Consider the following 15,064-nt stretch of genomic DNA (forward strand, 5'->3'; position numbering starts at 1 on the left):
TAATGATATGATGAAGGGTAATGGGTTCAAAGTGAAGGAGGGGAAATTTAAGTTAGATATTAGGAAAAGGTTTTTTACTATAACGGTGGTGAGACTTTGGAACAGGTTGCCGAGAGACGTGGTAGCTGTCCCAACACTGGCAGTGTTCAAGGCCAGGTTGGATGTGGCCATGAGCATCCTGGTCTAGTGATGAGGTGTCCCTGTCCATGGCAGGGAGGGTTGGGACTAGATGATCTGTAAGGTCCATGATTTTCTTTATGAAGCTATGCATTAACCAAATTAAAGAGCTTTAGTCTTCTCTCAGCTCTGCAATCGCCATTAGAGGGTTTTATAGGCCTAATGTATTCCTAAATTCTGTGCAAATTTCATTAAAAAAGCTATTTTTCCTTCTCTGCATATCTTCTGCTCAAGCCTAATTATCTTTAAATGCTCCTGCTGCACATGGTGGGACGTGCACTTCCTTTGGGCTACTTTGTTCACTTTCACATCCACTTTCTCTGTGCCACGACTCTATATATGTCTGGAGTGGTGACGGCTTCTTCACCTGCCTCAGAATTCCTCTGCGTTATTGCCTGATGTTTGAACACTCCTCCTTGGCTTCAGTTATAAAACAGTGACTGGATTTATCTTAAATTTATCATCCATGTTTACCTCTCTTTTCCACAGCACTATTATATGCATTCTGGCATTCACTACAAAAATACTGTTGCCCAGCTGTGCTCTATGAAGAACTTGCATCTCGTCCATCAGATCTTCAGATAAATGAACAGTATTACTGAAGTTGAGAACATACCTTCCTGTTTATGCTTCTCATTAATTCAGCTCTTGCCATTAAACACATCCTCACTCTTCCTGTCATTTTTTTTATGCTTCCTACAGGACAGTTTTTTATTCTCTTGAGAAAGGCTCTGCCCACTGCTAACCACAAGCAGCTGATTTCTCTCTAATTCTTCCTTTTTAGATTAATTGTCCAATATTACTGCAGTTCTCTGACTCCAAATGGCAACGGTCAATTACAGTCACATAAAAATTACAGATCTCATATCTGGCATGATTGTGTCTTATTTTAGTCCCTGGATAATTTTTCCATCTTCCTTTGCTAGATTGAAGTTTCTACAAGAGATTTTTTTTTCTTAGGTATTTAAACTTGAGTTACCTGCTAATCTCCTCTCTGACAACCTCACATCATTCTCTGGAATGGTACATTTTCAAATCCTTATTGAAAGTCTTCAAGTATTTTTTATTTCCTTTTAATTTCTTTCTTGGACTCCGTGTATTAGAACTACACACAGTATTCTAGGAGCATTCAAATCATGCCAAATGAAAGAGAACATATTCCCTCTACTCATGCTGTGTAGCCTCCAGTTTATACGTTCAAGGACTGCACTGCTGTGGGAGTTCATGCTCAGCTCATTACCTACTAGGACTCTCATTTTTCTTCAGAGCCCCTGATTCCCAGGAGACAGCCATTCAGCCTCGCTCGACATGAACTCAAGCAATGTATTGGTTTTCATTATGATGCAATGATTTCCTCATTAAAAACACTGTGAGGTCATAATGATCTATACTTTTCAATCAGACTCTGGTGGATGATTGAAAACTTAGAGTAGTTGTCAATGACTGAAGATATCCTCTTGCACTGGCTTGGTTTTTTTACATTGCCACTAATTTTTAAAAAATGATTGAAAGATTTTACCTCTAAAACAAACAACAAAAAGACTGTCATTTATTCCATAGTATATCCAAATAGAATAGATGTGTAAGGTGTAAACCATTATCTTGGGGAAAAAATAATGTTATCATTCATGTGAAGGATCAACTGAAAAATTAATTTCATGGTACATGAGATTCTGAGCTAGTGAAAATGATTAAGTGGTACTTATCTGCACCAATTTAACCTTAAGGCATGAATTGAGACATTGAGTCTACACTGTGTTCCATGTAGCAGTGCTTCACTGCAATCCAAATACTAAGTAAAACCAAGTATGATGGAGAGAATTAAGTTTTGTTTCCTATGTACCTTTTAATAAGCAATGACCGTTGCACAGCGGCACATAACAAAAGGAAGTGAACATGTGTATAAAACTTCTGATACTTTTGGATCGTAGAGCCATTTTTGCAATCTCATCCAACTTCTGAGAAAATTCACCTCCTCAAATAAGGATCAGAACTGTCAGTTACCAATTCATCTAGTACATGCATCTACCTTGATAACAATACTGAGCACTAACCTGTACCAATCTTATGTTCTATATCTTGACAATGAGGGAAATTTAACTAACAGATTAGGACAGGAGCAAAGGAAAAAGATATAAGGTAAAAGGGGATTGGAATCAGATGATCTTCAAGGTCCATTCTAACCTCTTAAAATTCTATGATTCTATATGAATACATGATATGTTTATAGATATGTGTACTATCTCTGTAACATTACAAGAACATGTCAATTATTTTGAAATTGTTACTTCTAATATGGAATACTTTTTAGGATTTCTACACCATACAGCAAAATAGAATCAACAATATCATTTGCATTGACTGTAAGTATATTCTATGAACTTTATGTAGTTTCCACAATTTTTTCTTTATAATATATTTTTTCTAGAATTTACCTATCACCAAGTTATTTCATTCTGACAGGAATATAAGTCTCACAGTTCTAGTTCATGCCAACTGTTCTCTTTAATTTATGAATGAGACTCATTTCCTATATGCAATGTACTTCAAATGTTGTTCATCAATAATGCAACAGGTCTATTGTAATTTTTCTTCAGAGATCAATATAAATGTAAAAGGTATTTTGCTTTATTTTTATTTTGTAATGACTGCACAGTTTCACGATAAAGATGTTTTACAGTGTAGTTCTGCTAATGAAATTGACTTCAGGATGCTGCAAGTTTTCAGTGCAGCAAACTATAAAAATAAAAAAATTATAATAAAATATTGGAGTGGATGAATTTTAAAAAGTTGGTTACTTTCATGTTCATCATTGGCAATTATTTTATTTCCAGGTCAACTTCAACAGCAATGAATCGGTAGTGACAGAAATACTGCATAGAGTTTTCCCCATTTAGTAACCAAAATGTTTGAACATATTTAACTAGCTGATCACGTTTCATTCCAGGCAGAATTTTGGAGAAGGACATGAAACAGGCGAATTCAGCTTTTGTAAGCGTGACATCATAGCCTGATTTTTGATTTATTAGGCTCAGCAAAGCTTTAATAAAACTACAACACAGCAGAACCTATTCTCAATGCTGTCAATTCAAAGCCTTCAAAAGCTACAGGGAAGGCCCAGAAATTGAACTTAAATGCCATAAAACCGAAGTTCGAAATACGTTAAAGACAATTTTTCCTGTCTACTGGTAATGTCAGTGCTCAGGTCTGGAACAATGCCGTGAGTCTTTCACTGAAGAACACATGGGTTGGGGGTGTGTCTTGTGCTTTGAATTATCTACTGTGCCCACAAAGAGGTATCTTCAAGGCATGCAAGCATGAGGGTAATAGCAGTGTGACCTCAGAAGCAAACTCCAGAATTTATACTCCATCAAATTTTGAGAAGACTTTGGTCTCACACTGACACATAGTTTAGTTCAATTATTAGATAAACCTATTCTGTCTTAGACTGTATTTGGAAAGGAAAGGTCAGGCAGTATATCCTGCTTTTATCATACTTTTATCCCTTCTGGTTTACCTTTCCATTTCTGTTGCATTTTAAGAAAAAGTAGACCAAAAAATTTGCTGGTTTGATTGCTGAATATTTTTAGGAAACCTTTATTTCGAATACTGTGCTGAAAGATTACAGTTCCTGTATATTAACCAAAACTACTCTTATTAAAAGCAGCTAGGAAAAGATTATCTGTATGCTTCTACAGGAGGAGATGGAAGAGAAATCATGTTTCTCCTGATGTTTTTGGGAACTGACTTTTCCTAAACAGCTTCATGGAATTCTTTGTTCGTTTCATTACAGTCTGTGCCAAAGGTGGACAGCTGCAGAAATGATTTTTCACCACGTTTGGCAAAAATGCTACATATGGTGTATGTAGGGGTTTTACTTTTAAGACAGGTACAAGTAAGATGGTCCAGGCTTAAGTTTGCCCTGTAAGAATGCTTAATGGGGCAGAAACAATTTGAGTTCTTATCAGATTATTTTTTATCTAGGAAAATATTTTCATCTATTAATTTTTATCTATTAAAACATTACCTCTGTTTTTGCCTTATTCTTACTACTTATACATGTGAATGCCAGAATTCCCAGATATACTGCTGATGTAGCAGTAATATCTTGCAAAATTTATCTGCAAAAATTACTATTTATGCTCTAAGTTTTTTGATTTGAATGATTTTAAAAATTTTTATCAAATTTTATCATTCAGACATTCTGTAGGTATTATAAGTGTTGTCTTACCTACATAACGAAAAATACCTTTTCATGCTACCAGAGGAAGAAAAAACCCAACACTTAACTTAGAAAAGATGACACTAAATGCAGAAGCTCTTTTATGAACTTAATAAAAAAGCACAAATGCTCTGGAGTATTTCCATGTAAGAGGAGTCAAAAACATAAACCCAGGACATATATAAAAGTGTTTTGTAGCAAACAATTGGATGTTACTACAAGAATTTCTAACTGGACAATGTTTATGTAGAAATCCCACAAAAACTGTGTTAATGGGAAACCTTGGAGAATGCAAGATTTGATTCTCAAATGTGCAGGCAGTTCACAGCTATTTTTTTTCCAGAAATATGCAAGGAATTGCTTTTGCAGAAACAAAACAAAGCCAAAAATCTACATTACTGCAACGAATTTTTAAGCCAAACAAAACCAGAACTTGAATCTAGCATTCGGAACTCTTAAGAGCAGACATACAGATATACACATACATACATATATATATATATGTCTGTGTGGATCTTCAAGACACATACACAAAACCATGCATGTACATATAATCTGAAAATCAACAGATGCCAGACAGCTCTTAGCTTGAACGAACTGTAAAATCTGTCTCAAAATGAACATCTGGAACATTTAAATCTTAAATCTAGAGTCGATCTTCTAGATTCCTCAGGGATTATAATGAAGGACTGACTGCACAAACATCTGCCCTTGTCTGCTAAAGGATTTATTTTCTTAGATAAATACAGACAACATGGCATCTCATCCAAGCCATAGTGTTAATGTTTGCAGTTGCTAGACTGCTATACTTATCTTAGCCCAGGATCACAAGTCCACTGGTAATAAAGGTTTACTCAGAACTTTATGATTCCATATAGAAGCTTATTTTTTGGATATTAGTCATTTTGGCATTCTCGAAGTGTTTAAGTCTTCCTAAATCCAGAGATTATCTCAGTCTTTTAGTTTTCAGTGGTTTTTCTGTTGGTCTTTTTACCTTCCACCTGCACAAGAAAATTCTAAAATCTCAGTTAACAGAAGTATTAAGAATAAACAAGTGTCCTTGATAGTGAAAAAAATGTAAAAAATCTATTTCCTTTACAGTATTTTAAAACTTCACTTCTAGATAGTAATTCTTACAAAAAACCCCACACAATCCCACCCCACCCCCCACCAAATGTGTGCTTTACATCCATTTGATCTGTCTGAACAAGGGCTCTCTCTAAAACATGAGTGTACCCTGCAGTGACTATGTAGGTTCTTTACCTCCTTAATTTTCACTTGGCAAGTAGCCCAAGTCTCTGCTTTAAATTTCCCACTTGGTAGCACTAGTATGGCACCTGAAGAGTAATTAGTTGTAAGAAAGGGAATTTGAATTGTTTGCTGAGAAGGAAAAAAATGTGCATGCCTAATAAAGATTTTTTTCCTTGAGTACCTGCAACACCATTTATTTATTTTTGCTTAGAATGCACCACCCTTTAAACAGACCAGTGGCCATTATACTTTTTAAAAATTGTTCAGAGAAACTGAGTGAAAGAAAACTGGTTTGGTTTGAAGACCATGCTATTTTGCCTTCAGTCAATCTTTTCCATTACAGCAGCTCTTTACACAGATTTTGTGCCCCTCACTTCTCTCTTGTTAAAAATAGACTCCTGAGAATGGCCTTTTCTATTTTATTTCTCACATTGCTCCTCTATGGACACCTAAGGTGCAGTCTCCTAGGAAGGGAAATCATGAAGATGTCTTGAGAAAGCAGAATATTTTACCTAAATTACAGGTATCATTCTCTGTGAAGTTTATACTGTCCATGAAACTTTACATTATGACACTGTTTGCAAGACAGGCAGATCTTCATTGGTTCCAATGACCTTGGAAACTCTTCTTGAACAATTCATTACATATATATAGTTATGCAAAACAAGTAACAGAAATGAGGTTTTCCCTCCTCTAGAAATTAGCAGTTCCCTAGCCCTAAGAAAGTGAAAAGTGCTGCTCCTGGTACTGCTTCTGCCTTCTGTGCGAAGACAGAAATGCAGAGAAGTTTGAGGGGGAGGGGATTTGATTTCTTTTTTAATGTCTGCCTCCTTCCAGCAAGTCCATCTGTTGTTGCACTATAATTCTGGAAGCAGGATGTGTGTGTGACCAACAGGAGACAATTACTGCATAAGTGTTTGTTGATTCAGCTCTATAAAGGGCAGGCCAATCACTACAGTATGAACAAAAAAGAATTCCAGCTGAGGAGCTGCATATAGATTAACACAAAATACATATATAAATGAGAATGGGGAAAACCAGAAAGGAGTAATAGCATGGAAAAGGATTAAGTAGGAATGAAGATTGAAGCAGAGAAGAAAGCTGGCATCTTTGGGCTGTTAACCAAATAGTTTACTAGTCTCTACTGTTTTCTTCATAAACTTTGCTCTCTAGCTTTCCACCTTAACAGAGAAATATAGAATCAAATAGACACGGAACTGGTCTGAGCCTGCTTTGGAAGAAAACTCCAGTTGCCTTGGGGTGTAAGGAGATAGTGCCTGTTCTTCACAGAGGAATTGGTGCTAGTTTCTGTGGACACATCAGAATCTCAGGACCACAGGCTAAAGGTGAAACCTCCCTCCCTCATTAGAATGCACAAAAATGTCAGCATGAAGACCACTTCATTCGCAGAGGATTAATGAACTGGGTTGACAGAATAATAAATCAGGCCTTAATATCATTTGTATGTAATAACTGACTCAAAATCTCATGCAAAGTATGCTAATATATAATATTTCATAATTTTGACTATAATAAATTGAGACACAAAACTCAATGTTATCTAAATTTCACATAATTGCAATAGAATTAAGATGAACTTTGTAAGACACTATAATGAAAAGTACTTTACCTCTATGGTCAGTTTACTAGTTTGAAGTCTCTGATCAGCCAAACGTAGTTTATTTGTTAGTTTTTCACTGGTTTCTTTAATCTCCTTCACAGAAGCCACTGCAGTCTTTTTTTCATTCTGTAAAACAGCTATCTGCTGCTGCAATGACTTAATTCTTTCCTGCAGGAGAGTTACAGAGTACCCTGGTTTCTGGGCAGTGATATTTCTCCTTTTTGTTCTGTTCACTAAACATAAAATGGCATGTTACTAAACTGACAGATCATCATAAATAACACCACTTCTGATTTTGTTCTGCCCCTTCGAAACACATTTCCAGACTCTGAAACGTTTCTCAGTAAGTAAACTGGTAAATTAACAGTTAACCTATAAAAACATACAACATATAAAACATATAAAACCAGGTAACCTATTAGCATTGAGCGTTGTACTTCTCTGAAGTGCCAACACTGCAAACACAACAAAAACTTGGATGTTAAAAGTGCCTCAAGTTTCTGATTGGTATTACTGGAAATAAAACCTTAGAATCTTGTTAAAACTTGGAGTTTTTTAAGGTCTAAGCTAAATTACAGTTAATTTCTTTCATTGGATGTGTTGGCTACAAGAGGCAAACGCAAACAAAAGGTAATGAGAAGCCTCCTCTTAGTAGATTCAATAGGTGGAACTTAGTAAAAACAGTGTATTTTAACAGTGTAAGAAGATGACGTTTCACAGTCACTTATTATATGGCAATTTCACTTTAAAACAATGAGCTAAATATCTGAAAATACACTCATAAATTTAAACAAGCAACGCTTGCAACTGCATATGAGTGTGTTTGCGCAATATAAGAAGAGGTTTTGGCAGGTAGAAATGCTTTGTCAATCTCAGTTACGAAGCTACAAAAAATATATAACATTCATACCTTTTCTTAGAATTGATGGATAAGATGTTATGAGATAGCACATCTTCCTCCTCTTGGAATGTAACTTTTCCAGGTTTTTATTATGGAAATGGACCTAAATAAAAAACAGAAGCACAAAGCTACAGCAACTCTTCACTGTGGCACACCAACCACAATACTGCAAATTTTTCCAGTTTGAACTGAAACAGTAAAAAATACTTAGAAAAATACACAAATTCTAATTAATTTTAGTTTTAAAATCAGCTTTACAACATCAGCCAGCAGAAAGTACAAATTTCTGTCTTTCCCATCAAATGAAAAATAAATAATGAACTGTTATAGGTAAATCATAGACTTTTCCAAAGAATCCCAGAGAAAAATGAAGTATCCATTAATGAATAAATTCCTTTTGTAGCTAAGATATGAATTTACTAATAGGGAAAAAGATGGTCTGTATTACTCAAATGTCTTGAAAAACAGGGTATTGTAGACTTTCAAGTGAAACTAAAAATGGAATAGCAGTCTCATTGGCTCAAAATGAGCTAGACCAGATTGGGCACTGAGGCATAACTAGAAGATGCAAGAATCTATATGAACATTCAAAATAAAATCCCTGAGTTTGACCAGGATGTAACAGAAGTTACTGCATGCCTTTTAAACACTTGATTTGAAAAATCATCTGTTTCCAGAACCTATCAAATGTTCAATAACAGAAGAAGAGACTGAAGAAGAATGTTGCTTGCAATATGTAAAATCAAAACGTCCAGAGCGTGGCTTACTCTAAAATCAAAGCACTACTTTGCTGGATATTAAATGCTCAGTGTATTTTTCAACACTTCTGTTATGGAATTCTGCAACATTAATCCAATTTTTGAAGTCTTCAGGTTGCAATTTTTATGTGGTATTGTGCAATATACTACTGGAAATATTCACAACTAAAATAGCTGTTCTGCAAATTTAAAAGAGTATACAGCAACACATTGTCTATTAACTGCACTGAGCAATTACTGACATTGCAGGATAGCTTAGCCATTAATTCTAGATTTGTACAACCACCACACAACCTGAAGGACCGAGAATAGAGCTCTCAGCAGATGACGAGCAAACAATCCGTGCCTGCAGCAAAAAGATGGAGATCTCCACCACAGACTACAGCTTTAATAAATGTATGAGTTGTAAGAGAGTGTCAGGAACTCTGCTGATACTCCACAGGGTATCATACACGTATACCATGTATCACAAAACTGACAAAGTCCTTGTGTCATAAATGCTCACATCTCCTACCCTAGCACAGCTCAGGACTTAGAAGATTTCTCTAGCTTTTCTTTTTATGAGAATAGTGTGACCCAGCTGGAGGGTCCTTAAATCCTCTGGATGGATTTAGGAATTCTGTTAAAATTGGTGTTCCCAACTGTCAGTTACTAAACCTTTGTCCAATACTATCTTCTGTGCTCACAAACCGTGTTTTGAAATGCTTTTCCTACAACAGGGGAGTTCTGCTGAAGCATATTTAACTGCTTCGAGCTCTTGGGATGCTTCCTGTCTATGCTCCAATTTCAGCAGTCTGTTACATTATGTGTACCACAATATATATGTGTTTGTCTTTTCCAGTAGAAACAGAGAGTCAATCCAATACGGCCCTACAGAAGAGCCAGTGGCCGTGTCTACACTAACCGAGCAAGAGAGAACAGAGTCTCCTGGATACCCTGCCTTGTATGCCTTCACTCAGGAATAGCACACCGTCAGATTTTCACGTCTATCATGTGCATCTACTCATACGATGTATTCCATACCAACAGATGGTTGCATAAGAATATTCCTTATTTTTCAGTTTTTCTAACACGAAAAGTTTTCATGGAATAAAACGAACAAGAATATGTAACAAGACAAAGGGGTTTGTATTTGCTTTAAAATTCTGGAGACTAATAAATTGTTTTCAAACTCTTTGTTATATCACCATACAAAACTGAATTTCAAACTAGTTATCTAGAGCATCAAGTTGTTTATTGTTTCAGTATTCTCTTTCTTGAAGCAAGAAACAACAATATCTGCTTGTATTTTAAACTTCGTGAAGTGATTTATTTGGGCAGACACAGGAGGGAAAAAGTATTAGACACTGTTCAAAAGTCCAAGAATGAGTCATCTGTTACAGATTGTACAGAGCCTCTAAAGACCTGGGAAATGACCAGCTGGCCCTCTTCTGTGAGAAAACAGCATATAGATGTTAGCAATGAGACAAGGGGTTCAAATCCCAGACAATGAACGCAAATAGGCTAAATGCATACTTTTCTCAAGATAGAATCTCCTGGACACAGAGTCAAAAGCATCTTTCCAAGACGGAGACAACTTATCATGTGCACACCAAGTGAACTGAGAGATGTTCAGGCTTCATTAGTCAGCATACCATTTGGCTACAGGGGAGGAGGGGATGTTTCTGTTCTCCTGTTATGGGTTAGATCAGCCTAGTCTGTATGGCTTTACTGATTGAGAGAAAGTTTAATGGGATGGACCATGAGACAGCAGCAGTACCTTATAGGAGCTTTACTTTTTTCCTCAGCTTTTGCACTCCTGACACACTCTCCAAACACTTTAGCAGACTAGTTGTACAGAAAATATTCTTAATGATTATGAATCTACTCATTAAATATCTGGAAGTAGATTTAATTTTCACTTTACCACAAGAGTCAAATTAATTAAAAGGGCAATGGCAGTGATAATACTAACTACTAAACTTGAACACCCTGCACAGGAAAACAAAACAAGTTCTATTATATACCTTTTTATTAGAGTGCTCATTTTTGCCTTCTAAATGAAGGGCTTTGCTGGGCTTTTTTCCTTGTTGTTGATTTCTGTCCGGCAGAGGATCAATGTTTTGCACTGTCTTCATAATCACTGTTTCCAGACTTTCAGAAGTTGGTATTTCAGAGTCACTAAAACAGCACATTCAGGAAAACAAAACAAAATAAAGCTAAATATTAAAAGCTCCAAACAGCCAGTGCTCAAGCACATAGAAACAAACACACAAGAAAGAAGAGAAACTAATATAAAATCCAAATGGTACTAAGGTGAATTATTCAACAGATTTTACAAAGACAATAAAGAAGTAATCTGTCTCTGAAATAGTCCTATCAAGTTCAGTTCTGTCAGATGGAATCTCACTCTACAGTGCAGGGAAGTCTGAGACTTCATCTGCTTCTTAAAGGACAGTTTTTGTTACAGTCTACAAAAGTGACACACATGAAAAAACACTCAATAGTACTTCTAGTCTGAGAATGGCTCATAAAGCTATACTACATTTCTACTTTCCTTCATTTTCACATTTGATAATAAAACAAGCAAATGCACAATACTTAACTCGGTATTGATAGTGTTGACTGAGGCAAACTCCGAAATCACACTTCAGTGATATCTCTGCTTTGCACCTCTTTGGAGTGCTTTTAAATTCTCTAAACTTGTAAGTCCTTTCACTGAGATATCCTGCCATGCAGAGAAACTGGACCTTAAACATTAATTCTTCTTCTATTTTTTCCTTAAAATTGCACTCAATGTGCTCTTAATTTCCAGTTATTCACTGCCTTGCCCCAGATTATCATTTGATTTCATATATTCAGTGAAGTCTATATTAAAACATGAAATGTTGGATATATCCTTTTCTATATCTTCAGTGGCTATTTATCATCATCTGTGCAAACAGATTTGTGAAGGAATCCCTTGGCACAAGGCTATTTTGATTTGTTACTTTTTAAACCAAGATATTTTAAACAGCACAGCTGAGTTCAAATTAAGCTGCACTGTCATAAATAACAACACTTTGGAGACAAAGGCTACTTAACCAGAGAAAAGGCCTCAAATTGAAGAGCTCACAGAGGAACTTGCTTATGCTTTCCAAAACCTGTCCTGACACATTGGTATGTCTTATTGACTGATAAGAATAGAAATTAGTGTAATGGTTTAAAGGTGCTAGAGTAGCACTGAGATATTTCTAACTACACACACGTTTCCCTCACTTGAATGCTTTCAAGGAATGCACTATTTAGAAAATGGAAGGCTTGAATTTAAAAATTCGGAGGCAGCTGCTAGTGATGAAGAACAGTATTTATTAATAACTAGAAGAGTGAACTTAGTGAAGATACTTCCCTAACTTGTTGAGAATCACACCTTGAAACATCAGTTCCAAAAATGTTCCCTATTCTATGATAAGAATTCCCTAACTCAATATTTATACAACTACCATAAGTAGTATTTATGGTTAGCCACGATAACTGAAGCTATGCAATTACTTTCCGCTTCACTTCAAACTCAGAGCGAAATGACAATGTGCTTGCTCAATTTTGTTCTTAAACACAACCATAGTAAATGAAATAAAAAGCTTAGTAATCACAACAGAAAAATGTGTATGTTTTCCGCTAAAATCAGATCTGTATTACTAAATTAAACAGAAAAACAAACAAGCTTTACATTAATGAAATCAACTGACAAATTACATGGTTCTTAATTTGTTTTCTCTCTCTTGATAATGTGTTCAGGAGCCCCCTACTTTGCATGAGCAGAAGAGCTTCATTTGCCACTATTGATTTGCTCCATATGACATATAAAGCCAACATGAAGCCCATGAAAGCAGTTCAGTTTTCCTTACTCTTTTGACACCCTTCCTGCATTTTGGGTAAATACACACTTGAGCAATTTCTTTGCTTGTCTCTTAGGACAAAGTTCTGAAAGACAAGGTGTGATACCCATTTACCTAGTGGCTTAATGCTGCCTCCTAAAGTATGTGTGGACAAATAGAAGAAGAAGCAAAAAATCTAAAATGTTTACGAAGCTTGCCAGGGCAATTTTCTGAGAGCCCTGTGACTCATGACTGGGACTATATGTGGTAACAATTACCTTTAAAGAACTGATTTTTAACCATCATTCAATTGAAGTTAGTACAATGACTGTGCATAAAACATACATGAAATAATTAGTGTGGATGGTTCTTAATTTAAAGGATGTTAAACAGCTTGTAGACATCTGCTAGCAAGCTGAAATGGGTCATTCAAAATTTATCTAACTAAATTAAGGGGAAAAAATGTTTCTCCTCCCGGGTCGGCATGTCACAAGATAACTAAACCGACTTAGTAGGCTTGCCTGGGAATCCTTAGCTGTCAGTGGTGAATATGCAAAGGGCCAGCAAATTAAATCAACCTGCCAAACTGTCAATTTCAAGCCTCATGACTGCATGAAAATAGCATCACTGGAAGAAATCAAGCATTGCCTTCTTTTGGGTTTCCTGGCACCTATTCAAATACTCATGCAGTTGTGGCTAATTTCGCATGCAAATTTCAGTCAATAAGCTCAGAACAAGACCTCCCAAGATATTTCAAAGGATCTGACAGTATTTTTTTTGAATACCAAATCAACAGTAGTTGAAATTCAATCTCCATTTGCCAATGCTTTACATATGCACAGTGTCCCCTCTACAGGGCTAAGTTAATGAGAGCCGTACCTGCTTTCACTCACATCCTCCCAGCCGTCCTTACTGAAGTTCTCAAATACATTACTCATAACCTTGATGGACTGTTTGGGAAAAGCTCTATGATGTCCCAAAGAGCTCTTTTTCTTGGCTGTTTTTAATTTAACCTTGGTGCCTGTTATCTTGCAATTACATTGCCCAGAGGTTGCCACTGCTTTGGCTTTATCCAGCAAACACTTCTGCTCCTGCACTTGACTCAGCAAATCTTCACTTTCATTTCTCAACCTGTTAGCTTCTGCCACTTGCCTCTTCAAAGAGGCAGCTTCTTTTTCCTTCTCATCAATCACTAACTGAAGTTCTGCTTTTTCTTTTTTTATGTCAGAAATCCTCTTAAGTAGTGTTTTCAGCTCTCTTTCTCTTGTGTCTGCATCTTCCTTTTGCACTCTTAAAGATTCTTTCAAATAAATTTTCTCATTCAGCAAATCTTTATTTACTTCTTTCAGTTTCTTCAATTCCTCTTCAATAGCTTTGAATCTTCTTTCCAGATGTTTCACCTAACAAGAGCAATTTTAGCATTCACCATATTTCAGCCTATCCGTAAAAAAACTAAACCATACTTTCAAATACATTTATTATGTGAGAATATTACATGAAGCACAAGGACAAAAGCAATCTATAGTCCTTAATTTAAAAATAATTCTAACACAGTGCAGATGAAAACATTTTAGCTGCAATAATACAGCTGTTAAACAAAAGGCAGATGGTAAAACAAGTTAAAATTCCAGGCAAAGTGACACAGAAGTTTAAGTATGCTAATGAATCTTCCTGATGCATCTTGAGCTCATTACTGATTTGGTTATACATACTAATTGAATTTAAAAAAGCATTTTCAGAAGGATTACTACTTTGAAATACAGGCAGTTTTGGACTAGCTATCTAAATCAACAAGTTCTTTCAAGTATCGTAAATCCACAAATAAAATATTAATTTGGTCTTTCGAAAAACCTCAAACAAATCCTAGCAAGAGATACCAGAAAGTCAGCACCTAAAAAATGTGAAAGCTAATACGTATTTTCCATTCACAGAAAGCAAAAATCTATGCAGTTTCAATCGACAGACCTTAACTTTATGAGCTTCTGGTAGAAATTTTGAAGAAGCATATTCTACCTATATATGATACATATGCTTTGCTTGTAAAGTCCCTTGAGGTTTAGTCATCTTCAAGGCCACTAACAATAAACTGATTCTCTATGTTCTTCTGGAATGTTTGCGTAAAGCACCAACTAAACCCCAAAATTTGCAGAAATAAGGAGCAGTTGAATTTTAGCAGATACTAAGCCAAATATTTAATCTATGAGATTTCCCTAGAAACTTGCAAAGGAAATCAGAGTGAATTTTATGTTCAGTAACTACTTACTCCAAAACTTGGAGAAATACTTTCCATTCACTTTG

At 35.8% G+C, this 15,064-nt stretch overlaps 1 protein-coding gene across 1 annotated transcript in view; it reads right to left on the reverse strand.

The window, feature by feature from the left end:
- Positions 1-15,064, reverse strand: part of LOC103804300 (centlein-like) — a gene marked incomplete at its 5' end in the record, with an annotated part of 62,621 nt that overhangs the window by 12,440 nt on the left and 35,117 nt on the right. Inside the window, 4 exons of the mRNA XM_009076907.1 lie at positions 7,281-7,504; positions 8,182-8,275; positions 10,937-11,090; positions 13,646-14,166. Coding sequence (XP_009075155.1) covers positions 7,281-7,504; positions 8,182-8,275; positions 10,937-11,090; positions 13,646-14,166 — 993 coding nt within the window. The remainder of the gene's footprint in view (positions 1-7,280; positions 7,505-8,181; positions 8,276-10,936; positions 11,091-13,645; positions 14,167-15,064) is intronic.

The sequence above is a fragment of the Acanthisitta chloris genome, unplaced genomic scaffold (assembly GCF_000695815.1).
Source record: "Acanthisitta chloris isolate BGI_N310 unplaced genomic scaffold, ASM69581v1 scaffold4076, whole genome shotgun sequence".
Lineage (NCBI taxonomy): Eukaryota > Metazoa > Chordata > Aves > Passeriformes > Acanthisittidae > Acanthisitta > Acanthisitta chloris.